Below are 24094 nucleotides of genomic sequence, written 5' to 3'. Positions count from 1 at the left end.
AAATAATAAAGAAGCTTTTTTTTTTTGGGTGAATAAAAATTAAATTACAAAAAAAAGGAGAAGAATACACAAGCCCTAGGGCCAAAGAGAGAAAACCAAATCAAACAGAAAAGCAAGCAGCAACTACTCACAGGGGGGGGGGGAGCTACAAGATGGAGAAGACCCTAAGACATAACAATGAACCTATTCCTTGGGGAATCCCTTACAGATGAATGAGGGAGCATGGCAAGTTTGGAGCTGACATCAAAGTAGATGGCATCCCAAATCATATCAAAAGAGTGAGATTTGGAAGTAAAAAGGATATATCAAAATGGCTTATCCAAAAATCTTTTTGAAAAAGACTCAAGTAAAAAAGGATACCAAAATAATGGCACAATTTTAACAATTCAACCAGACTGGAATAAGATGACATACATGGCAACATCACTTTGGCAACCTTCTACACAACTCCATTGATACTTATAAATATTTGGTTCTGTCAATTTCCACTTTTCTTTTATATTTGCTAGATCTAGTAAAAGCAAGCAACCATGGTTGTAATTCACAGCAAAAAAAAAAAAAAAAAAAAAACCCCAAAAAAGACGGTTTAAAACAGGCCATTTTCTAGTTAGGGACATTAAAGGACAAGGGGACATACATTGAAGAACATATGGGTTGAAGTATACGTGCAGGAACCAGGCCAGGTCCAAAACTGGCCTGCGGTTCAACATTGAACCAATTCTGGTTCAGAACAAACCGTCAAGTTTGGGTTTTCCTGGTTTTCTCAATTCCAGAATCATGTGTTAAATTCAGGAGTTCTAGTTCCCTTTTTATCTATTATTCGGTAGTTCAATCAGGTTGGGACACCTCTTATAAGTCTTCAACCATGTTTTGTCTTATTTTATTAGTGTCTTAGCAAGTTAAGGGAAACCCGCACAGCTTGCACATGGGAGAATCCTTTTATGCTTCTGTCTTGTTTCAGTTTGCCTATTCTGATCATGACTCGGGATTAAATTTCCTAAACTGATTATGATAACGCTTTTTTGGAAACAGCCTCTCCTGCAAAGCAGGGTGTAAGGCTGCGTACATTTGCCCGTTCCAGACACTGTAGTAGCGGGAGCCTTGTGCACTGGTTGCTCTAGTAATTATGATAACGCTTTCAGTTTTGTTTAAATAAGCTGTAAAGATTATCCACAAGCCCATGAATTATGTTGAATAAGAGTTGGCTTGTTTGCCTTCAAGTTCTGTGGTGATTCAGTTCCAGCCCTACTGTGGTGATTCAGTACGCTGATTGGTGGTGATTCCATTTTCTGGTTTCTTTCAGTCTTTCTTGTGTATTATAGTTCTATTCTTCTAAGTCAGTTTCGTTCTATTATTAGTTATTCTCACGTCAATCCACCTTCATAGTTCAGTGTTCATTCTGTTTTTAAGTACTAGTTGAGTTTTCTGGTTCAAGCTCAGATTTCTACAGTCCTATTCCAGGTATGCTTCTTCTAATCCTCTAGTTCTGGTTCCTGTTTTCAAAATCTAATTTCATTAATCTTATTTAAATGTTTTTTCTTGAACTATTCTATCTCCAGTAGGATTCTTAAAATAACTGAAAATCTGACCATTGGGTTAATTTGATACGTTGATATTCTGTTCTCCAGCATGATCAAAGCATTCAACCAGACTTTGGATCAGATCTGATTCTCTGATCAGCTATTATTTGAAATCTCAGATTCTGTTGAGTTCTTAGTTGTCTTAGTCAAGTAGAATCATTTCATGTCTTTAAATCCACCCATCTGATTTCATTCAAACTTTTCAGATCTGATTATTTGTCTCATTTAAGCTGTCGAGCTGAATATTACATACATCTGATTCATTGATTGGTTGATATCAGTTTTCTCCTGGATTCTAGAAATTTTCCATTCTGTGATTCTGGTTTTTGTTGGTTTCTGAAATCTATCCCTTAGAACCACAATATTTGGTACCAAAGACAGGTTGGCATGCAGTGATTCAGGGAATCCTAACATGGCCAGCATTCAGAACTCCATTAATCAGTTGTCCAAAAGTCTCATACAAATGTCTGATAATTTTAGACAATTGCCAGACGATGCTCTTATCCTAAAACAGCAACGTAGTGAATCTTCCCACATCACCATGCCTGAAAATTCTGATTATCACAGAACTGGTGAGGGGTTGCCTGATAATTAACTGCAAATCATACCACAAGAGTTTTGGAAGAGGTCCACGGAGGGTTCTCACACCACATGATGTGGACTTAACTAATTGGGAAACGTAAACTGACTAGGAAACTGAAATAACAAAGAAAATAGGCTCAAAACAGTATTCTAACTAAACAAATGAATTAAATCTCGTTTTTCTACTTTCTACCTATATTTTTAGGCCCATTAAAGTGACCTATTACAAAGAAGACTCATGGGATAAAAAAGGCCCAACACCTACATAACCCAACCCAAAGCTTATTTCCAATAATATAAACTCTTTAAGTGACTTATCTGCATCATCATGTGATCAAGAGAAGACGTATTTGTTAGGTTGCAAAAGGACCAAGCAGAACATGGGTTTGTATACCCCACTACTTATCCCACGTGCAGCGTGGGTGCACATCATATAGACTTTGTGCTTGGAATACCAACTAATAGAAAATGCACAACTAATAGAAAATGCACAACTATAGACTTATTGTAGTTGATAGATTTTTGAAGATGGCATACTTCATACTATGTCACTAGACATTCAATGCCAGCCATATAGCCTTTATTTCCTTCAAAGAGGTTGGCCACTACATGGTCTGCCAGATTCGATTGTATAAGATAGGAATGCCAAGTTCCGCTACTTCTAAAAGACACTATGGATAAAGACCAATACTAAACTTTAATTCTCTCTAGCTTTTCATCCACTAAAAGATGGCCTGACAGAAGTTGACAACTGCAATTTGGGCAATGCTATGTTGCCTTGTTCGAGATTTGAGAAGACCTGGCCATCCACACTTGACTTTGTCAAGTTTACATATAGCAGTTTGGTGAATAGAATTACGGGACAAACTCCTATTAAGATTGTTCTTAAAGTTCAACTTAAGTGACCAGTTCATATTGTTCCCCTTCCACCTCACGCACATGTCTGTGTTGAAGTGGACAAGAATATACACTACACTACAAAAGTGCATGCCAATGTTCAATGACGGATTGCCTTTCGCAATGATGACTACAAAGCTTCGACTAATCGTCATTGTCGCTACGTGGAGTTTCAACCAGATCGTATGATTATGATTCGCATTGATCCAGTCTTCCTGGTGCAAATTTAAAGCTCCTACCATGCAAGATGGGTCCCTACAAGGTCCTTAAGAAAATTGGGCATAATTCTTATGTGTTAGAATTGTCTGCTGAGATGGCCATAAGAGAACTATTCAACATAGGTGATCTTAGATTTTATTTGAGTCATCACTCTGATGAGAGAGATACAGAGCACACTTTGAGATTACCTCAGTTGTGATGCGATTGAGGAAGTCTTGGTGACGCGGAACCGGGGGAATCGGATCGCTTATGGGCCCACAAAAGAGCAATTAAATCAATCTTAAACAAAGCAGTGGCAATCTGGTAATTTCTATGGAAAATTTAGAACCTCTTGAGAGTGAAATAAGTGACTAGGGATGAAACAGGAATTAAAATTAAGAGAAAGGGTGGTTCTGGAAACTAAATTCAGACAAAAGGTAACTTAGAAACAAAACTTCAGAAAGAAGGTGGCTTTGTGAAAAATACACAGAAGATCTGACCTCATGTGAAGTTTCCCAAACTTGGTCACCCTCAACCTCACGATACCACAAAACCATAAGGCAAACTGGTACGATTTCAGTTGGGATGCCGTTCTCATAAGAACCCCAGCCAAGATGGAAACTCACCTAACCCATGGACTCTGAACACCAACCAATACCCATCCAGATTATGAAATATTAGGCCTGAGAAAAATCTCTAAAGCTGGATCTGGCGGAAGTTAGGGTTCAGTTCAGTGTGTTGACTAGTTTCTCACCACAGAAGAGACGTGAAGACCAGAAGCTCAAAGGGGTAAGTCGCCTAGGTACATGCTGCCTTCAACTCAAATCACAGATCTAATCGATGGGTTTTAATGGTTCTGCAACACTTCTCAAAACCGTGATATCATTGCCAGAACAGAGTATAGACAGCAAGCTTTCTTTGAACCTGTGACTATAGCCCAGAACAGAGTATCGACAGCAAATAGAAAAGAAAAGGATAATAGGAGAAGAAAGAATATAAATAAAGCAGTTGAAGGAAGGAGGAAGAAGAGAAGAGAAAATCAGACAAAGAGAGAGGTGTGTGGTCACGGCAGCCAAGGTTCAGCCAAACAAACATTCAATTTCAAAACTCAAAACTGAAATCTCCATTGTCTTACAAGAATACTTAAAGGAAAATAACATCAATTAATGGAAACTACCTAAATTAACAACTGAAATCTAAAATTGAATCTCCCTACCAACTTGACCACACCCTACACTAACAATAAAGGAAACAAATCAAAGTACCAAGTTAATCCCAAATCTTCCCATGCCTAACCGCATCACTTGGATGACAAGTACACTACCACTCGCAAGCGAGGTGGTTCCATTCCTTTCCTGTCAAGTGGAAGGGTCATCAGAGAATTGACTGCACATAGATTCATGCAGATGACTTCAAGATGCTCAACCCAGATTTGTATGACCACTACACGTCCTTTATGCATTGGCCGGGGACGAATGATTTCAAGCCAGAAAGAGTTGATGTAGATCAAAGAAGATATGGGCTGAAGTACAGCCATAGAAACCAGTCCTGGTCCAAAAACTGACCTGTGGTCCAACATTGAACCAACTCTGGTCCAGACCGAATCAAACGGTTTGGAGTTATCCTGATTTTCTAAAAACCAGAATCTTGGGTTGTAATTGAGGAGTTTTAGTTCCATTTTTATCTATTATTCTGTAGTTCGGTCAGGTTGGGACACCTCTTATAAGTCTCCAACCACGTTTTGTCTGTTTTTTTAAAGTCCTAGCAAGTTCAGGAAACTCCTTCACAGATTATGCATCAGGATTTTAGTTATCTTTAAATAATCTGTAAAGGCTCTTCCCAGTTTATATGAGGTTGTAAGTTATCGCTGACTTAGGATTCGCCTTAGTTTATATAGCTTCCTTTCCTGGGAAAGAAAAAGGGGGTAAAAAGAACACTTCGTATTATGAAGAGGTACCTTCCAATTTGACAGTAGCCAGGAAAATAAACAAGCATCTTCACTTCATCATGCCCTAAAGCAAATTGAGTTTGATATATCCTGCAACTCAGAAAAGGTAGGGGAGAGGCAAATATTAGTAATTAGAAGTCCAAATATAATAGCTTTAATAATAACAAAAATTCCCTTGACATGTTATGCACCAGAAAAGCTAACTAGACTTCATCACAAGTTTCTGCAGTGAAACGCACCTGGGCCTTAGTTGATGAAGCCTAAGTGTTCAATTTAGTTGATGAAGCCTAAGTGTTCAAATCCCTTCTATGGACATCAAAAATTCTTTTTAAGTTGTTTCCATATTTTAGTATGCAAGGCTGCATGTATGACCACCACATGGCTTGAATGACCCTCCAAACCACTCCATCAACATGACAGTAACCATGCACAATAACCTTCTTTGCACAGGCGTTTCATTCAGTATGCATCAGCACACAGCTTCAGTTGCATTATAAATGCCGGGTATCTTGTCACTAAACAATTCTTTTACACCCATCTGTTTCTCTGGGACAACACCTGAAGAAAGACCCATAACCTGCATCTCATCATAAAGCTTGGAGATCTGCTGCCTGTCCCTGCATTTGAGATAAACCCTGACTAATGCACAATATTTCACAACGTCAGGGTCCACAGCTCCTGTAGTCATTTGATCCAAAAGCTTTATGGATGCTTCTATATCTCCTTGTTTGTAAAGGCCATTGATCAGAGTAGAATAGGTAACAATAGAAGGAGCAATTCCTCCTTCTACCATCTTGTCTTTCAACTTAAAAGCTTCAGAAATATTACCAGCCTTGCAGTATCCATCAATCAAAGTATTGAATGTTACAACATTGGGAGCTACACCTTTCAAGGGCAGTTTATGGAAAAGTCTAACTGCCCTATCTAGGTTCCCTGACTTACACAACCCATTTATAAGAGCATTATATGTTGCAATGTTTGGAACAAGGCCCCTTTTCAGCATCTCATCCCGTATACCAAAAGCTTCTTTGATATTGCCAGCTGCTGAACAACCACTGATGAGGGTACAGTATGTAAAGTTATCTGGAATGAAGCCTCTTAGGGACAATGTTGAGAGAAATCTTCTAGCATCATTTATCCTCCCAGACTTGCAAAGCCCAGCAATAGCTATGTTGTATATGATGTTGTTGGGCAGAAGATATCTTTTTGCAGTTTCATCAAGGGAAAATGCAATTTTCTGAACATTGAGAAGTCTCCTATCAGGCTTGGAGTCCTTGTCAGGGCATCCATGACCAAGAATGAGATCAAAATCTACCATCTTCTGCAACAGAAAATTTGCTTCATCAATCCTATCAAGCCTATATAGGCTACTGACTAGTGTGCTGCATATAATTACATTTGGAGCTAAACCCTTCCCAGTCATTTCAAAATATGTACTAAAAGCTTTATCCAGCATCCCTTCTTTGCACCAACCAGAAATAAGAGCCCCATAAGTCACAATGTTAGGAGTTAATCCTTTCATGTGCATTTCAGCCAGAAGATCCTTGACTCCACTAAATTTCCTAGATTTAAAAAAACCACTAATAAGAGAATTGTACGATTCAACAGAAAGAGGGATTCCTTCCCTTTCCATCTCATCCTTGACTTTAAATGCTTGCCCAATGTCTCCAACTTTACAGTACCCATCACTCAGAACTCTATATGTAATAGCATCAGGGGAAACACACATTTTTTTCATGTCAACAAAAATCCCTTCTGCGTCAATCATTTTCCCCATCTTACATAGCCCATTTATAATTGTATTGAAAGTAATTACATTCTTAGCAAAGCCCCTAGCTAACACATCTTTCCATAACTTTAAAGCCCCTTCCAGATTCCCCATCTTGAAAAATGCATCAAGCAGAGTACAACAGCTGATTTCATCAGGAGCCAAACCTCTTTTAAGAATCAAACGCCAAAGGTGCACGGCATCATCAAATTCACCCACACGACATAAACCTTTGAGGAGTGTATTGTATGTTAAAACAGTTGGCTCAACCCCTTTCTGAACCATCTCTTGTGAAAGTTCAAATGCCCGACTAATACACCCTTCTCTGCAATATCCATCAACAAGAGTATTATAGCTATAGGAATCTGGCTTCAGGTTCCAAGCTTCCATATCCTTTAGCACTTGCTCCGCTTCTTGGATTTGTCCGAGTTTGCAATACCCATTAATTAGGGAGTTGCAAATAAACACATTCATCCTTAATCCAACATTCAACATCACAGAACAAATCCTGAGAGCATCCTCCATTTTAGCAGTTTGACAATATGCATTTATTAAGATACCATAAGTAACTTCATCAGCAACCAATGATAACTCATCCATGCCCTGGAGCACCTCCTCTGCTTTTTGCATCTTACCTTGTTTGCAATAACCTTTGATCAACAACGTGTAAGTAACTAGATTACAAGGAATTCCCTTTTCAGACATCATCTTCAACACTCCAAGTGCTGCTTCCATGTCACCTAAATTGGCATAACCATTGATCAGAGAATGGTATGTCACGCCATTTGGCTCAAAACCCATGTTCTCCATTTCCTTAATAAAACCCACAGCTTTATCCACTTGACCGTCCTTGCAGCAAGCATTCACCATTATAGTGAATGTGAAAACGTCAGGGACGATACCAGCACTAGTAATCTGCTCGTAAACATGAAAAGCTGTGTGATTTTCACCAGCCCTGACCAAATTATTCAAAAGACTGTTGCAAGATATCAAGCTAGGACTGCAGCCGAACTTCCCCATATTGTCGAACACAAAAAGTGCCTTCTTCATCAAACCTTTCTCCGCATATATTTTCAGAATCATATCAAAAACAATTGGTGAGAACGTAAATTCTCTATAAACCCGAATAAGTTCATCGAAAACTAGAGAAACAGAAGGGCAAGTCCTCGAAGTTTCGACCAATTCCTTCAAATAGGCTTTGGCCTCGTCGAACATCCGAGCTCTGGACAAAATGTGGACAATCTTACAGTAGGACTTAATATCAGGTCTAAAATGTTGTTGCTTCGACGCTAATCTGAAAAACCCTAAACAGGCGGAAGTATTGAACTTCAGCCTGCGGAGAACGCCGTTGAGGATTTCATCGGAATAATCGAAGGATAGTCGATCTAAGGCAGAATATCGCTCGAGGATCAATATACGACAGATTCTATCGAGAAGTTCAGGTTTACCAAGTTTAGATTCGTCCCTGAGCTTCCACCGAAGAATTCGGCTACCATGAATGGATTCTTTACGGATGATGATGCGGCAGAAAAGAGGAAGATGACGAGAAATCGAGGAGTACCTGAGCATCGCAGGGAAACTGTTTTAGGTGGAACTGGAGGGACGACGAACGATGAATCCAACATTATTGACGGCCATAAAGTTCGAGTCGACGTTCAACTGGATCTACTCTCTGGATAAAGTATCGGAAGATGTTTTGAGATTGGCGTGCAACGGTGCGAGACAGTCTCTCAGACTGATACAGGCACGAGTGAGTCGCGCGGCCGAAGTGGAACGCAGTGGTTTGTGTGGTTTGTGGATAGTTGCCATTCGCTGCCTTCGTCGCAAGGCTAGAACGCGGTAGCAATTGTTCACCGTTGGGAAAAGGTTTTAAAACCCGTAATCGATGCGGGAATGGGTCAGAGCCGATTCCGATTCGAATCGGTCCGATCCAACCGGCACTGGTATCCGAAATCAGTTAGGACGCGTTTGATTGCATAATTCTTTGGAAAGTAATTCTTTTCAAAGAATCATGATTCTTGGCTTTCACGGTTGTTTGATGGTTAAAGAATGTAATTTTTAAAAGAGCCAAGTGATTATTTTGACAAGCTGTTTTTACACATCGATGTGATTCTTTGGTGAGATCACATCCTAAATCACGCCCTAATTTTCTGAGTTACGACCAAAGCCGGGAATCTCCTGAAACCAACTTGGAAGGGAGGCGCTTCTCCTCCCTGCTTCTCTCCGAACGAAGGAAGGCACTTCTTCCTCCTCGAAGGTGAATCTCTGAACACTCTCACCCTCTCTCAACTCTTGTTCCTCCTCTTCTACTTTGTGTCCTCTGCTTGCTCTACGTGTCGTTGAACCAAATCTATGACGAAGTTTACCTGATCTTCGTTGTTGAAGTAATTGACATCAGTGATGGAATCAGAGTAGGAATCATCACCATCTACAACATAAAGGCATGGTTCGTGGTCACGAATCTCTTCGACGTCTCGATCGTCGGAAAGAATGTGAGAATGGAACGAGTGATCTGAGGGTATGAAATCGGGGAACTGTGGAGAGAATGGAACAGAGGCATAGATATAGATTGAAGCTTCTGTTGAAACAGTAATGGACCGAAGATGATTCTGGGATCTCTACTTCCTCTACTACTTCTTCCCCATCGTCGTTTTCCTCAGGAAAGTGAATGTTTGAAACCTCTGCCATGGGAGAGCAATTAGAAAAGCATTCAGATTGGAGAATAACTATTTCTTTGATTACACGACTAGTGTGAGGACAAGAGAGGGTCAAGGTAATGAGTTTATATTAAACATCACTTTTAAGTCTTAATTTGTTTGCTTTTATCATGGATGATTTAACAACGACATTTGAGATGAGTTTCCTCGGTATATGTTTTTTACAAATGACATTGTTTTGATAGATGAGTGAAAAGCAGGGATCAATGGCTCCAACGGTAAGCTGGAGAAGCAAATCAACTTTGGAATCAAAATGTTTTAAAATAAGTAGAGCGAGATGAAGTATATAATGTGTGACTTTAGGCTATGTTTGGTAATCAAGAAAAGAAAAGAAAAAATTCAAATGGTTGTTGGACCAACCTATGGTGTGTTTCGACGAAGCGCCGGATTGTTGGTAAGGAGCATGAGTGGGCAAGGGGCTCACACACGTAAGTGAAGGACCCCTGTAGGGCCTTTTCTGAAGTGTGGCCCACACACGGCTAGAGGGAAAGAAAAGGGATGGGGGATACAGGTCTTCCAGATCCTTGGGTTTTTTCTGAGATCAGCTTTTTTTTTTTTTTTTTTTCAATATGCCTCTCCGCAAGCAAGGAGAACTGTGAGCAAAGCGAGAGAACGAAGTGGGCTATGGTAATTTCAGAATTTGAACCTATTTGTATCTATTTAGCGATCAGTCCGCTAGTTTCTTTGATCCCACTTGGTGTTCCTTTTTCATTTGCTTCTAATAGTTCTACTTATATAGAAAGATTGTCAGCTGAATTTGAGGAGAGAGATAGACACATGAAAATAATTGTGTAATTATTCTTTTTTGTCTCATTTTGTCTTTTGTACTATTTTCTTTTCTTTCTTTTCTTTTCTTGGTTACCAAACATAGCCTTAGTGACACTAGGATGGAAATGAGATGGTGAAAATAGATGAGAGAGAGATTCCACATAGTGATTACTTTAGGTATCTAGACTCCATCATAAATAAAGAAGATAGTGGTTCACAGAGAATTAAAATAGGATATATGAAATGAAGAGGTGTATCCGGATTGTTGTGTGACTGACGTATACATATAAAGCTTAAAGGAAAATTCTACAGGAAGATCATATGATCAGCTATGAAGCCTATTATGTATAGTGCGAAGTGTTGTGCAGTTAAGCAATGTCATATAGATAAACTTAGTACATATGATATGAGGACGTTGAGATGGATGTTTGGCAAAACTATGAAGAATAAAATAAGGAATGACCTTATTGTAGCTGATTTAGGAGTAGCCCCGGTTCATTATAAATTCCGAGAAAGTTGTTTGAGGTGGCATTCCCAGGTTTAACGAAGGCCTTAGGATGCTCTAGTACAAAGGAGTGACTTTATTCCGTGAAAAAACTAAAACAACTAGAGGCAATCATTAGTCGATTTAGAAATGTATTGGGATCCACCTATTATTAAATAATTATAAATAATTACCTCATACATAGGTAGCATAGGGGCTACCATGATCAATTAAGGGCAACCTGTTCCAACCAAGTCAATTAGGGTTGGGTTGGGCCACGATTGGGATGAGATATCAAAGCCCAACCTCAGGCTAGCTGGGCCTAAGCTGAGTTAAGGGACCTAGAGTTGGTCTAGGGTTTTAAAAATCTCAATGAATCGACTTTGTGATTGGATTCTTGGGTGTACGAAGTCAAAAAACCCTTCCCATAGTCTAATCTAAAGTTCAAATATATATATTTTTATTTTGGGTAGAAAAAGGTCAAATATCATGACTTAAGATGTTCTCTCTCTTCACTATAGATGAAGGTAGGGGTGTCAATTGGTTGGTTCGGTTCGATTTCAGTCGGGCTGAATTAGTTTCAGTCTAGGAATGAGGGTGACCAAAATCACCATTAAGGAACTTCATTTTTTGGTAGGTTTCGGTCTGATTTGGCTTCAATTTATTTTGATTTTTTAATATCGGGTTAATACCGGTTTAGATCGATTTATTATCGGGTTTGAATCATTAAGAAATCGCACATTCATAACCAATAGTGACAAAAGATTTGATGAAAACACTCTAAATTTATGATTAAATCATGGTTTATCATTGTAAATGGAAGATAATTAATATTGAAACCGATGGATAACTATTTACTAAGAAGATAACTAATATTGAAATCAGAAAATGAGCCCTATTATTCAATCATTCATTTAACTATACAACTAATTTTGTATAGTGAACAAGGAAATCAATGGAAGCATTGTTACGATCTACACATGAATATCTCTATTCATAACCTCATATTCATTGATTTGCAACAATTCCCCTTACCCTAAAAAATATTCTCACTAATATTGTAGAAAATGGATAATCAATTCACCAATTTATAATTGCATAATCATTTATCTTTTTTTCGGTTTTATTCTATTTGGTTATTGGTCAGTCCAATTTGGACCAATTTTCAACCGTTCCCAACATACCTCAGTCCAAAACCAATTCAATAAGGATCGATTTGGTTCGATCTAATTTTTTTGATCGGTTTCAATGCATTTTACTAATTCGAGCTACGTTGTACTTTCATTTATATCTCCACTTTTCTTCTAAAAAGTGAGTAAAAAAAAATGAACATGTTCTTTTTTCCTATTTGTGGATTTTACCCAAAAACAGGTTAAATCACCACAAAAGACAAAAGTCATCCCCAACTTCCGTTTTTATAAGATTATAAAAGTCTATCTTAATTGTGCTACATCAATTGAAGATTTGACAATCCTGGCTATTGGATGGAGAATAATTGATTTAAATTTGTCATGTGTCAAATTTTAGAGTCTAATTCAATCTATCATCTTTCTCTGTTTTGGTATACTTCTCCATGTATGCTCATGCTTGCTTCTCATACTCCAATTATGCAATCTCCTGTGGTCTTGAACTTTTAAAGCTTCATTTTACCACTTGGTAAATTTCGTTGGGACTCAAATTTAAAATATAAGCAGGGAACACCCACAAAATTCAGGCTTCATCCAATCTGGAACATGGTAGATAATTGAGCCAGTCCTACTAAAATGTTTTACCCCATTGCAAAACTTACCCACTTTGTCATTTCTCTTTTGCACCTATTGTTGCCTAAACTTTGTTGATTACAAGTTCTGAAAAACAGTAAAGGTGTAGTTGCATCATGATGCTTCAATATTAGTGTTTGATAAGGAAGAAGGATGATCACAATCAAAATTTGCCATCAGATCTTAATGATCTAAGGTGTCTATGCAACATGGTTTGAGTAACTGGATAGAATTGGCCATTTCCAGATTCCAGCCAATTTGAATTGGAGGATTCATACTGGATTTCTAGGGTTCTGAAATACAGTCAAGTTCTAAAGACAAATTAACCCTCCAAGCTTTACAAAGACATTGTAATTAATTCAAAAATGAAATTTCTATATTTACAAAAGCAATCCAAATTACTACATAAAAGAGTCTCCTTCCACTTCAATACTTTTGAGTCCAGAAAGATTACCAATACAAGGGACATATATACTTTGTCCTCAAGAAAACTTACATATAATCAGAACCAGCTATTTCACCAAAAAACAAAAAAATAAGAACCAGCTAGCCTGGAAATAATAAAAATAACACAGTTGTCTTACAGGTTGATGCAACCCTTTAAGAAGGAAGGTTAAACAAGCTCAAAAATACATGAATATAGGATTGACCAAAACAAATTTTCAAAATAAAACTCTAAATCAAGATAGTAATGGCTTCACTGCTTCCATGTAGTCTCCATCTTCTTCATTACTTGTTTTACTTTTCTGTATATATTTGTAGTAGATGTATTGGAGAATGATCTGAGTAGATAACTTGTCAAGGTAACAAAAAGAAAAAAAGCTTCAACTATTTTCAAAGTATATAGGATTGACATCCATAGGTTTTCAAAGGATACAAATAGGTCAAGTGCCACACAAACTACAGCATCTAACAACCAAGGCATGTTTGCTTTTATTTTCTCCCACTCAATGCTTCTTACAACAATACTGCATCGACACTAAATGTTAGATATGGGCAAATAAAGAGAGAGAGAGAGAGAGAGAGAGAGAGAGAGAGAGAGAGAGAGAGAGATACCTTCCCACATAGGCAACATTGGCAATGAGAGCAAAAATGAACATGAGGGGGTTCAAGCCCTGTAAGATTTTAGAAGTTAATGTTGATCAGGTAAGTGCTCTTCAAGTTATGTATACATTGGCAAAGAGAAGTTTTACAAGACAATTTACCTCTACACTCCCTCTTTTAATCTGATACGCAAAGTCCATGTAAAATTTCATTAGAAATTACATAAAAATTAAGGAATGGAAACAAAAGATATAAGGATACTTGAGCATGATTTAACCATTAAAAAAATGACTAATTAAAAGGTTTCACTGCTAAATTCATTTAATAGAGATTAAAGATACTCACATTCAACCATATTTGAGGGATTCGGCCTCCCATATATATAGCAGCCATCAGCCATCCTAAAGCCATTCCGTAGACATTGTTTTCAACCTTACCATCCTACATTTAACCCAAACCACTACAACAATATAAACGAAGTTTTTTCGATCTCATTCAATAGAGGGTAAGAGTTAATGACAAATCCAAAATCTAATCATATCGTCACATTACTAATCACCAATGATGAAGAAATTCTCTCTTCACCACATGCGAAAGAAAACTTGATTATTACTTTTAATGAGAATATGAAATAATACTTGTCATACTTGTAATTGTGTGTTCTCTGATAACCCCATGTATCTTTCCATCACTGCTATGGTTTGATAGGGTAAGTTGACCGATGCTGCAGCAAATGTTCCATAGCCCACCTGTAGGCACATTGATATTAAGCAATTGAATAGGTTGAACTTGAAAATGCAAGCAAATAAAAAAGCATCATAATGGGCTGACTCTGGTGGGTTTTTTTTTTCTGTACAGACCCAAGTATAGAGCCCATTTGCAGTTATGGGCTTTTAGAAAGTTTCAGATAATGAGCTCACATGTATGTATTCTATTGACCCAGCCCAGCCCAGCCCAGCATGACAGGGTGGAAAGGCATTAATTGATTAGGACCGGAAAGCAGAAGCAGTCAAGCAGGTTAGAATTCTAGGAGGGAAGGGAAGAGAGTGAAAAGAAACAAATGGAGAGTACTTACAGAACGTGGAATCCTGATGGGCTTGGTCTTCACAGTTTTATTGGCCGAAACTGGAAATGCTTCGTCATCGGATGAGGACGATGACTCGTTTAGTTGCATTGCTGAAGGACCACTTCTGGCAACTCTAAGATAAGATCCATACAATGGTGGTGTTCCACTTCTGGCCAGAGACCTTGCAGAACTGCAAATCCATTAATGACTCTTTAGCTCACATAAAAGTTAAGAGAACAACTGAAATTTTCTTCCCATCCACAGATCCCTCAGTTACTGCCAAACCCAGAAGCTACAATACTTCTCAAACCAAAGGGAATGAATTACACTTGTACAGAAAATACATACATGTAATAAGATTCCCTTTGAGGGGAAGGGGTAGGAGATGCCCTGTGGGGTCCTCCTGGTATTGAAATGGTGGACTCATGGGACTTGGGCCTTGCTGCTGCTGCTGCTGCTTGTGACTTTGCATCTTCTCCCACCTGAGTACAGAACAGGTTCAAAAATAAAATATATTGAACAGAACCCATTAGGACTAGGCCTTAGGAAAACTCAACTCCATAGGAACCAAAGACCATATCAACTCACATCAAATCTTTTTCCAAATCGATGTGAGATTAGGCCCCCATATGACTGATATGGGATAGTAACAATTGCTCTATCTTCCCCCTTTAAGAGGAGGGTGGTGGCTGATGATTGTAAAGTTTAAAGAACAAGATTAAGGTGTCTCTGGGTATATACCGTTGCCTTGGCTTCCTTCTTTGATCTGGATTTGCACCATCTACAGATGTGATCATAATACACACACTGCCACACCAACACTACTGTACTGATTGTGTAGAGCTGCCACACATACAAAAGAAAGAGAACATCAGATTTGTAAAATGGGCTGGTTCATGGGCCAGAGCTTTTGCTATGATCTGCCAGGCCCGAAGCCCATATATAACCCATAAGTCCATTAGCACACAAATCAGGAAAATAGGGAAATGGGAGAGATCTTACCAGTGCCGTGTAGAACTGGGTTGGCAACTGCATCAGACAGAAAAGTAAGTGAGAGAAACGAAACGTTTAAGGCCATTTATTTAGAAGAGAAAAAAGGTAGGTACACCCCAGTCGCCGCATCTGAAGCTTTCTCCATCAGGCCATCACAGCTTATTCACCAATTTAAGATACTTTAAGCTCAGTTCCCGCAGTCATTTTTTGTGGGTTTGGAGACTTGGGTAGTTTTCAACTGTTGCTTAGAATTATTTTGAGAGAATAAAGAACACTTACTGTAGCTGGTTCGAGGATGCAACCCAAGAGGTTGAAGATGTCTCTGCAAAACAAATATATATATATATATATATATATAATTAAGGTTTGTTAAGGACAGTTAATGATAAAACGATAATTGAGGAGAAGAAGGAGAAATTCTCGCAGTTTCAGTTTGTTAGAGGAGGAGGAGAGGAAACCCACCCAACAATCCAAGTGAGGAGAAAAGTGAGAGACACACCATGGCCGGATTTTGTTTGGAAGTTGGTTATGATCTGAGGGATTTCTGCAACACCCCAAGCGATAAGACTAACTAGTCCGCAACCAAAGGAGATATCATCTTTAAGATTGCAGAGACAATCATTGAAATATTTCTCAATCCAACCAACGCAGGGCTTTCTCTCTTTGGAACAATAAAGATGGGAGATGGGTCTGGGTTTCATCTCTAGATCTCTTCTTATCTCCCTTTATGGGTATGTGTGTGTTTTGGTCTTGGTTGGGGGTGGGGGTTTTAAAGACGATCAAAAAAGCTGAAACTGTAGGGTAGTGAACTCTGTGTGGAGGGAGTAATTAACCTGTAATATGGTGAGGAATAATGAAGTACAATAGAATATGCGGTGGTATTCTTGTTGATGCTTTTTGTGTTAAGGGTTTGGTTTGTGGGGGTTTTTAAAGACAAGGGAGGCCAAAAAGAAGGTAAACTTAGATAAGAGAGTTGTGGATTCACTGTGGGGAGCAAAGCCACCATTTATTTGGGAAGTAAAAGTGAAGAAGAATAACAGAATATGCGGTGGAATTCTTCTTATCGATTCCCTTTTTAAGTGCAACAACTTGATATTAATTAAAAAAAAATTGACATTAATTATTTACTTCCACATTTTAATGGAAAATAATTAAGGATTATTATCCAATGTCATAGTTAAGGTACAATGTCTTGTATTCTATAATATGTATTTATAGATTAGTTTTGACTAGCCATCTAGAGAGCAAGACACAAGGCCCCATCCAAAGATATGATTGAATTTTGAAAGAGAGAGAGATGTTACATTGTTATGACATAGTTAACAGGGGATGAGCACATAAAGAAAACCCTAGGGTAGGTAGTACTGAGATGGATGGTGGTAGTACTGTATTAGATTAAAGAAGGGTTATCACTAACAGTTGTTCTCATAAATTATTAAGTATTATTAGTGTGAGGAGTGGCCATGAGCGAGTTGCAATTCCTGTAAGAAAGTGGGTTGGTTTCCGTCCACCTCTTCGATAGAGATCTGAAAGAAGAAAGGCAAAAGTAAACAAAAGAGAGAGTGGATATTTGTTTCAGTTGAGGATTCTTCAATACTTAAATCAACGTGCTTGTAACAGATGTGAATTTTAGGACTAAACAAAGAGAAGAAAGGTTGGAGAGAGAGAAAGAGATACTCTCTCTTGTATAGAAAATTTGAAAGGAATACAGAGCAGAGCAGAGCAGAGCAGAGCATAGACAAATTGAAACAGATTAATTAATAAAGAAAGTAAAATTTGTTTTCGTAGACGGCTGGCAACCTAGGACATATATATGATCAGACGGTTAGAATATATAGAAAATTTCTATATACTTCATCAATCAAAGATGGATGGATGGGATGACCGATGACGATTGTAGATGTTTATGATTCCCATGTGTTGGCATAGAAACGAAACGAGACAAGAAGTGCAGTGTTGTCACTTTTCCATACGCTTTCTGCACCCAATAATGTATCTGCCTTACACTGCCTGTTTTCTGCATAACTTATCTCCTCTTTGTAGTGGAAAGAGGGAGAGAGAGAGAGAGAGTGGGCACATTATTTCGAATCATTGACTAGGTTATAAGTATTGATATCAGATCCGTTGAATTGACACTCATACGTGATTGGTTCTGAATCATGTATCAATGGAAAAATATCCTCTACAATGAGTGCGATGGTATGATGAATATCAAATGATTGAAAGGAGCTTGAAATATGTGTTCGGATACTCTCAGTCATTTGATGCTTATCGCACCACTGCATCACTACACTCACTACAGAGAATAATCCATATTAATTTCAAATCAATATCACTAGAATCCGATATCACTCTAATTCCCAAGATTTAAATCATTGTGAGTGACTTCAATGGAATTTCTCTGTTGCAACAAAATTTACAATTCCTTTGAATTAAAAAATCTCTAAAAAATTAGAAATATTTAATTTCCTTTTATTCAGTTTTTTTTAGATTTTAATCGATTTAATTCACTTATAACAAAAAAGCAACCACTATGGTTGGGTGCAACACCTGCATTTCAGTGTGTGTGTGTGTTTTTTCCTAATAGGGATCATGGTTTCAAGTATCGGTCTAGGTTCGGTCGTATCGGATCAGTATCGGTTGAGATCGATCCGCAATCTGATATTGATTCAGATCGATTATCCAGATTGTTTCAAGAGTAAAATAAGAAAAAATAGTACTTTTTATAAAATCAGGGGTAAAATAGACTGATACCCACCGATCTGATCCGATTCGAATAGGTATCAATCACTCAGTATCGACAGTGATTGATATCGATACCATCCCCTAAATCCTTGATACGGATAGATATGTTCTAAAGAGAATTAAATTCTTGAGTTTTTAATAGGGAAAAAGTTGGGTATACTACCGACAAACCGTATGCTAGCATTCATTGTGTCAATTTCTCTCTTCCCCTTTTTGAAATGACCTTCATATCCTTCCTAAATGATACCCCATCATGTGCCCTCATAGATAGTATCCGCTAGTTTACCATACCCCAGAGCATACCTATCCCTCTCCCAATTACTAGCATACCTATCCCTCTCCCAATTACTTATAAGTTGATTTTAACAACTGAGTTTTACTACTTAAGGTTTTTTTCTTTTTTTTTTTTTAATCACATCTGAAAACTGAAGGACATTATCTGATAATGAGGGTAATTTGTTGTCATGTGACGGATCCCAAGTTCAAATGGAATATTATGTCTTTATTTATTGTTGTCCATCACAAACTCAATTGGTTTTTCCTCGAGCCGTGATGACGAAGGAAGAATTCTTAGCCACTGACATCATTAGGTAGGGATTACACAGTATCAGCACCAATATCAATCACTGTCCTTATGTCAATGTCTCATATTGAATGGCTGTATGATCAGGCTGTTTTGCCCTTCAAAATATCGATATGAGGGTTTTTAATTTGGATCATTTTGCACTCCCTTGTTCTATTGGCGCCATTGATACAGTATCAACAGATATTGGTATCAGCAACGGTTCATATCAATACACAATTCGATCAATGCATCTCGAATTCTTTTTTTTTTTTTTTAAATAATAAAAAGGTGTTCCATGGTAGTGTCATAGCCCCCAGGACAAGCCCCCGTATGGCAAGCAGCACTACCGCAGGACCAATGAACAATAGTGGGCATACATCTTGAATTCTTAGTTAGTTAAAACATGTTTGACGCAAAAATGGTAAAAATAATAGATACGGCTAGATTAGAAGTTCTCAACGCATATCCTAAAATTAAAAAAATCGCATGATAACTTAATGATGATAGTTTAACTTTTGATTAAAGATAGTTAATTAATAATTTCTCAATTTATGTATGTATATTGTCATTTTTTTTAGTATTGTATTGTTCATATTTAAACATTTAAACTTGCACATAGTTTTCGTTTTTTTTTTTTTTCACTGTATTTTTCATATTTGGCTGTATTTTTAACCGTTCCATTCAAGTTTTATTCCATTTAAAATATACCTGTATCGAACACCATTTATTTGCCATTCCGCCCATTTTACTAATAGAGTTCCCAATACTTAATTTTGGTTTGGGTTATCAATCAAAAAAGGAGGAAAAATAAGAAGAAAGAATACTACCTGTAACGTGTCCTATGCCCAAACACAATAGGTGCGAAAAGACTATGTTGTCCCACGATGAAGACCCTCACCTATATATCCAACTGACCACAGACGCTGATGTGTACATACAATATTGGATAGCGTTCTCTCACCTAAAAAAAAAATTAAATAAAAAATAATAGTTTGGTGGATCCTTCCATTTTATGAAGGAAAACTTTCTCCAACGATAATGTATTTTGGGAGTTTTAAACGTTGTCACAAGTCACATCAAATGCCCCTCATTCTCATCTCCGTTTGTGTGTTTTGGACTCTAAATAGAAATTGAGGAGAATGGATAATTGCTCAAACAATCGCATGATCGTACAAGTGTGCAGCCAAAACTTGTTCCATTTCTTACCGTTACTTGGGTAAAGAGAGATATATTTAGAAACAAAAGAGACATATGTTAGATGTTGACTCTTTCATCTAAGTGATCAAATAAGCAACGAGAATCCAATCTAGAAGGACTTGGACACACGTATTGAAGTCACCCCAACTGTGAGATCACTCTATGGTCCATAGACTCTATGGAGAAGAACCCTATGTCCTCTTGTCTTGTCCTTCATTAATATTTCATTACTATTTCATTCTCATCCAGGGTCCATTTGTTTACTTTTTCTTATTGATGATGTTGAATCATACTTTAATACCCTTTTTGACGTTTATGGAAGGTGCAAATGGTAGAAGGGATTGATGAATCGATCATTATTTCATTTACTAATCTAATCGAATCTAATCTTAATCTGTCTACCGATCTATGAGACTATGATGATCTATCTATCGTCTTCATTCATTTAATAAGTTCCAAGTAGACTAAAGCGGCGTCGTTTTCTTAAATTTAACCTCAAAGACTTGCTCTTTGGTCAACACACACGTAGTTAGGTCTCTCCCTGTAATAATGAAAAATATTTATCCGGTGGATATCCGCCTTTATATTTATAACTCTGATTCGTACATACCAATTTTCTACCAAAAAAAGATTCGTATATACCAATTGTAGGCTCCACTTGTTTTAATGGGGAACAGATAAACTTGAAAGGTGGAAAGTTTTGAGTGTTGGGTGTCCTACGTTTCTGTCCATTGGATAAATCCATCTTAGCTTGTCAGCACTAGTCAAAGTTACAATATCTTTTTTTTTTTCTAATAAATAAAAAATTATAAATTTAAATTAATTTCGAACTAATTTTCAAAAAATATTATAAATATATATATTTTTGGGCCGTGAATGAGATATCTTCATCACTAGAATCTGGGTTGGGTGACATGCTCCATTGTGGATGATATTTTAGTTTTAATTTTAGATTTTATTTCGGTTGTGTTCAAATTTCATTCCTCGATCCTTTAATAAGGAAACACATTTTTTGCCCGTGGGACCTCCAAGTTCTACCTCTCTAGAACATGGTGGTCTACCCCTTATTTTTTTTTTTTCTTGTAAACTTGTCTCGATAGCTGAGTTTACTTAATGAATTTAATATTTTGACCCCATCCCCCCCCAAAAAAAAAGCATTAAATAACATTAGGGTACCTATCGTTTTAACACTTTCTGGTAGTTGGCTTTTGAGTAAACAAAGAATAAGTTAGACTAGAAGAAGATTTTTTTTACTTCCTTTAAACTTCATTTGATATAATACAACATTAAGCAATGATTTATATCTCAAGGGTGTTAAGTGTCTGACTCAAAATCTTACGATGTTATGTGCAGAGAACTCTTCAAATATATAAAAACACATCGTAGCAAAACAATCCAATGTAGGACTATATCTCTATAACTTTAAATATACCAACAATTAGAGAGAGAGGATCATTTTGTTGAAATTTGTGTAATAGGTCCCACAATGTAGGGTAATGTGACCCAACAAGTGTATTGATTGGTGGGATAAAATTTCCACCGAAAAATATAAAATGGTGGGATAAAGTGTTGTATGCTAACATTGATTGACGTAGGTTTTCCTGAACCCTACAAAATCGAAAATATATCAAAATTATATATTAGTAGAAAAACACATTAATAATTTTACCTTCATAGGACCTTGTAGATTGTTCCTTTTTCTTTTTATATTCAAGTAAGACACAACTGTAAAACCATGATGGCTAAAGAGCCCACCACTTGTCAGGTGAAAATACTGATAAATAAATAAGTTAAATTTCAGATAGATGATTGGCTACAACAATATTGGCTAGTTCTGGTCTGAGAAATTATTAGGAGCAAACATGATTCGATTCTGGTTTGCTTCTCTTTTGAATCTAGAAGTAATAGTTTCTAGATTCATCACATGGTTTTGAATCAAGCCAGACACTTTTTTTTTGGGTAGAATCAATCAAGCTAGATTCCTTTTTTGGGTAGAAACAATCAAGTCAGATTCATCAACATGGTTTTGAATCAAGCCACCATGAGGCCTAGGTTCATCAGTTGGTTTTCTTCTCTTTTGAATATAGCCACCATGAAGTCTTGGTTCATCACATGGTTTTGAATCAAACCAACATGATGCCTAGGTTCATTAGTTGGTTTGCTTCTCTTTCGAATATAGCCACCGTGAAGTCTTAGTTCGTCACAAGGTTTTGAATCAATCCAGCATTATGCCTAGGTTCATCACATTTGCATTTAACCTAAAATATTTACAGTTTGTTTGGTTGCAAAGAACTAGAGTGAAAGTTTCATTGTTATGATTGCATAATCTTACTTAAAACTGTTACCTTATCTTATAAATATACTTTTAAATGCAAAATTTATTTTATATTTTAAACTAAAGGAATTTATTGCAAAGGAAAGTGAAACTTAATAATCAAATTGGTATATTTTAGAATTAGTTACACCATTATGTGAGGTAATGATGATAAAAAAATTCCACTTTCATGTTGATTCACTTCGGCTCCGTTTGGTTGTAACTGGAATTTAAAGGGAAGGGAAGTGAAATTTTTATACTTTAAAAAAAATTATTTATAATCATTATCTCATATGATTGTATAAACTACTTAATTTTTTTAATCATATTTAATAATGCTATATTTTACATATAATTTGTAATTTACGTATTATAGCAAATGTCTTTGTATGTAAAGTAAAATAAAATTTTATAACCAAATATGGAATGATTTAAAGTTAATATTAAAGTCACATGGGTAATGATTACATATATTTCTTTTTTAAGTATAAAAGTTTCACTTCTCTTCCTCTTATAACCAAACGTAGCATTTCCTTTTCTTTATTTCCCTTGCAACCAAGCTTTAAAAGAATTTTCAAGCGAATACTTGCATATCTATCACGTAGTAGTTCAAGTGGGATTCAAATGGACAAATAGACTCTAATATCCCCCACTCACATAATGTTTTAATTCAATCAGAAAGTTTCAACTGATCAAATAAATTCAAGATGACTATAAAAGAGTGCACAAAATTGTTAGAGTAATAACTGGATTGTGTGAAAAAATATTAAAATAAATTCTAATACATAAAAGAGTATTTGATTGAATTACGTCATGAATTTGATATGTGACCAACTAATACCACTTTTTAGGTAACCAATGGTCAAAAGTGTCATGTCACTTAACCATGTGGTAAAAAAAATAGAATCTTCTTGGAGATTTCTTTCCAAGGGATAAAAATCCTCTGCAATTCTCATCTTGTGCAATACTATGCAATACCCCCTACAGAGGTCGACATGTGGACATTCCGGATTGAATGGTTCAGATTAACCCTCCAATGAAACAACACAAAACCATGGTTCTCCAGTTTAAATCGAACCGATTCAAAGCAAACCAAACCGGTTCAAAGCCATTTTAAATTAAAAGGTATGAAAAACTCCTCTCTCCTCTCTCCTCTCTCCTCTCTGCCCTAACTCGCTCAGGTAACTCCCAGTCCCTGTTCTCTCGACTCCTCTCTCTACCATTTCTTCTCAGGACTTAAAACCCTGCAACTGATTTGGCAAAAACGCTCTCTGCAACTGTTTTGGGAAAACCCTCTCTCTTGGTTCAAAGGATAACTAACCATTTCTTCTCAGGGCTTAAAACCCTATAGCGAGCCACTGGAGCCAAAAGGAACAATTTTGTGTAATTTCCACCGGTTTTATCTCTAAGTACAGGCCAACAACAAAATCTAGATGTAAACAACACTGCTTAATGACCAAAGAAATGG

At 37.0% G+C, this 24094-nt stretch overlaps 3 protein-coding genes across 8 annotated transcripts in view; all 3 read right to left on the bottom strand.

Annotated features, from left to right (window-relative positions):
* Window positions 1-8790, bottom strand: part of LOC122073031 (putative pentatricopeptide repeat-containing protein At1g19290) — a 16600-nt gene extending 7810 nt beyond the window's left edge. For 3 of the 4 annotated variants that reach the window (XM_042637513.1, XM_042637516.1, XM_042637515.1), the window contains exons 1-2: window positions 5445-8790; window positions 5215-5295 (exon numbers count right to left, since the gene is read on the bottom strand). In XM_042637513.1, coding sequence (XP_042493447.1) covers window positions 5675-8542 — 2868 coding nt within the window. In that variant the 5' untranslated portion in view covers window positions 8543-8790 and the 3' untranslated portion in view covers window positions 5215-5295; window positions 5445-5674. Of the gene's footprint in view, window positions 1-5214; window positions 5302-5444 lie in introns of all 4 variants that reach the window. The other variant, XM_042637514.1, reaches the window with a different exon arrangement.
* Window positions 1-24094, bottom strand: part of LOC122073033 (splicing factor U2AF-associated protein 2) — a gene marked incomplete at its 3' end in the record, with an annotated part of 91662 nt that overhangs the window by 44074 nt on the left and 23494 nt on the right.
* Window positions 13057-16718, bottom strand: LOC122073034 (probable vacuolar amino acid transporter YPQ1). The gene is made up of 12 exons (XM_042637521.1): window positions 16268-16718; window positions 16085-16127; window positions 15815-15841; window positions 15554-15655; window positions 15161-15294; window positions 14822-15002; window positions 14394-14495; window positions 14092-14187; window positions 13908-13928; window positions 13759-13817; window positions 13580-13670; window positions 13057-13484 (listed from the first exon to the last, which is right to left on the bottom strand). The coding sequence occupies exons 1-12, from the start codon at window positions 16504-16506 to the stop codon at window positions 13383-13385; spliced, it is 1197 nt and encodes a 398-aa protein (XP_042493455.1). The 5' UTR covers window positions 16507-16718; the 3' UTR covers window positions 13057-13382.

This window comes from Macadamia integrifolia, chromosome 3 (assembly GCF_013358625.1).
Source record: "Macadamia integrifolia cultivar HAES 741 chromosome 3, SCU_Mint_v3, whole genome shotgun sequence".
NCBI classification, from domain to species: domain Eukaryota; kingdom Viridiplantae; phylum Streptophyta; class Magnoliopsida; order Proteales; family Proteaceae; genus Macadamia; species Macadamia integrifolia.
The sequence above is the reverse complement of the archived record's forward strand: the minus strand, read 5'-3'. Positions and strand labels throughout refer to the sequence as shown.

Bases quoted from the DNA above. Each gene is read 5' to 3' on its own strand.
- LOC122073034 (XM_042637521.1), bottom strand. From the start codon at position 16,506: ATGAAACCCAGACCCATCTCCCATCTTTATTGTTCCAAAGAGAGAAAG. The intron at 15,842-16,084 runs GTAAGTGTTCTT...TGTCTGATGCAG, and splicing joins GCATCCTCGAACCAGCTACA to TTGCCAACCCAGTTCTACAC. The intron at 15,656-15,814 runs GTAAGATCTCTC...TATGTGTGGCAG, and splicing joins CCCAGTTCTACACGGCACTG to CTCTACACAATCAGTACAGT.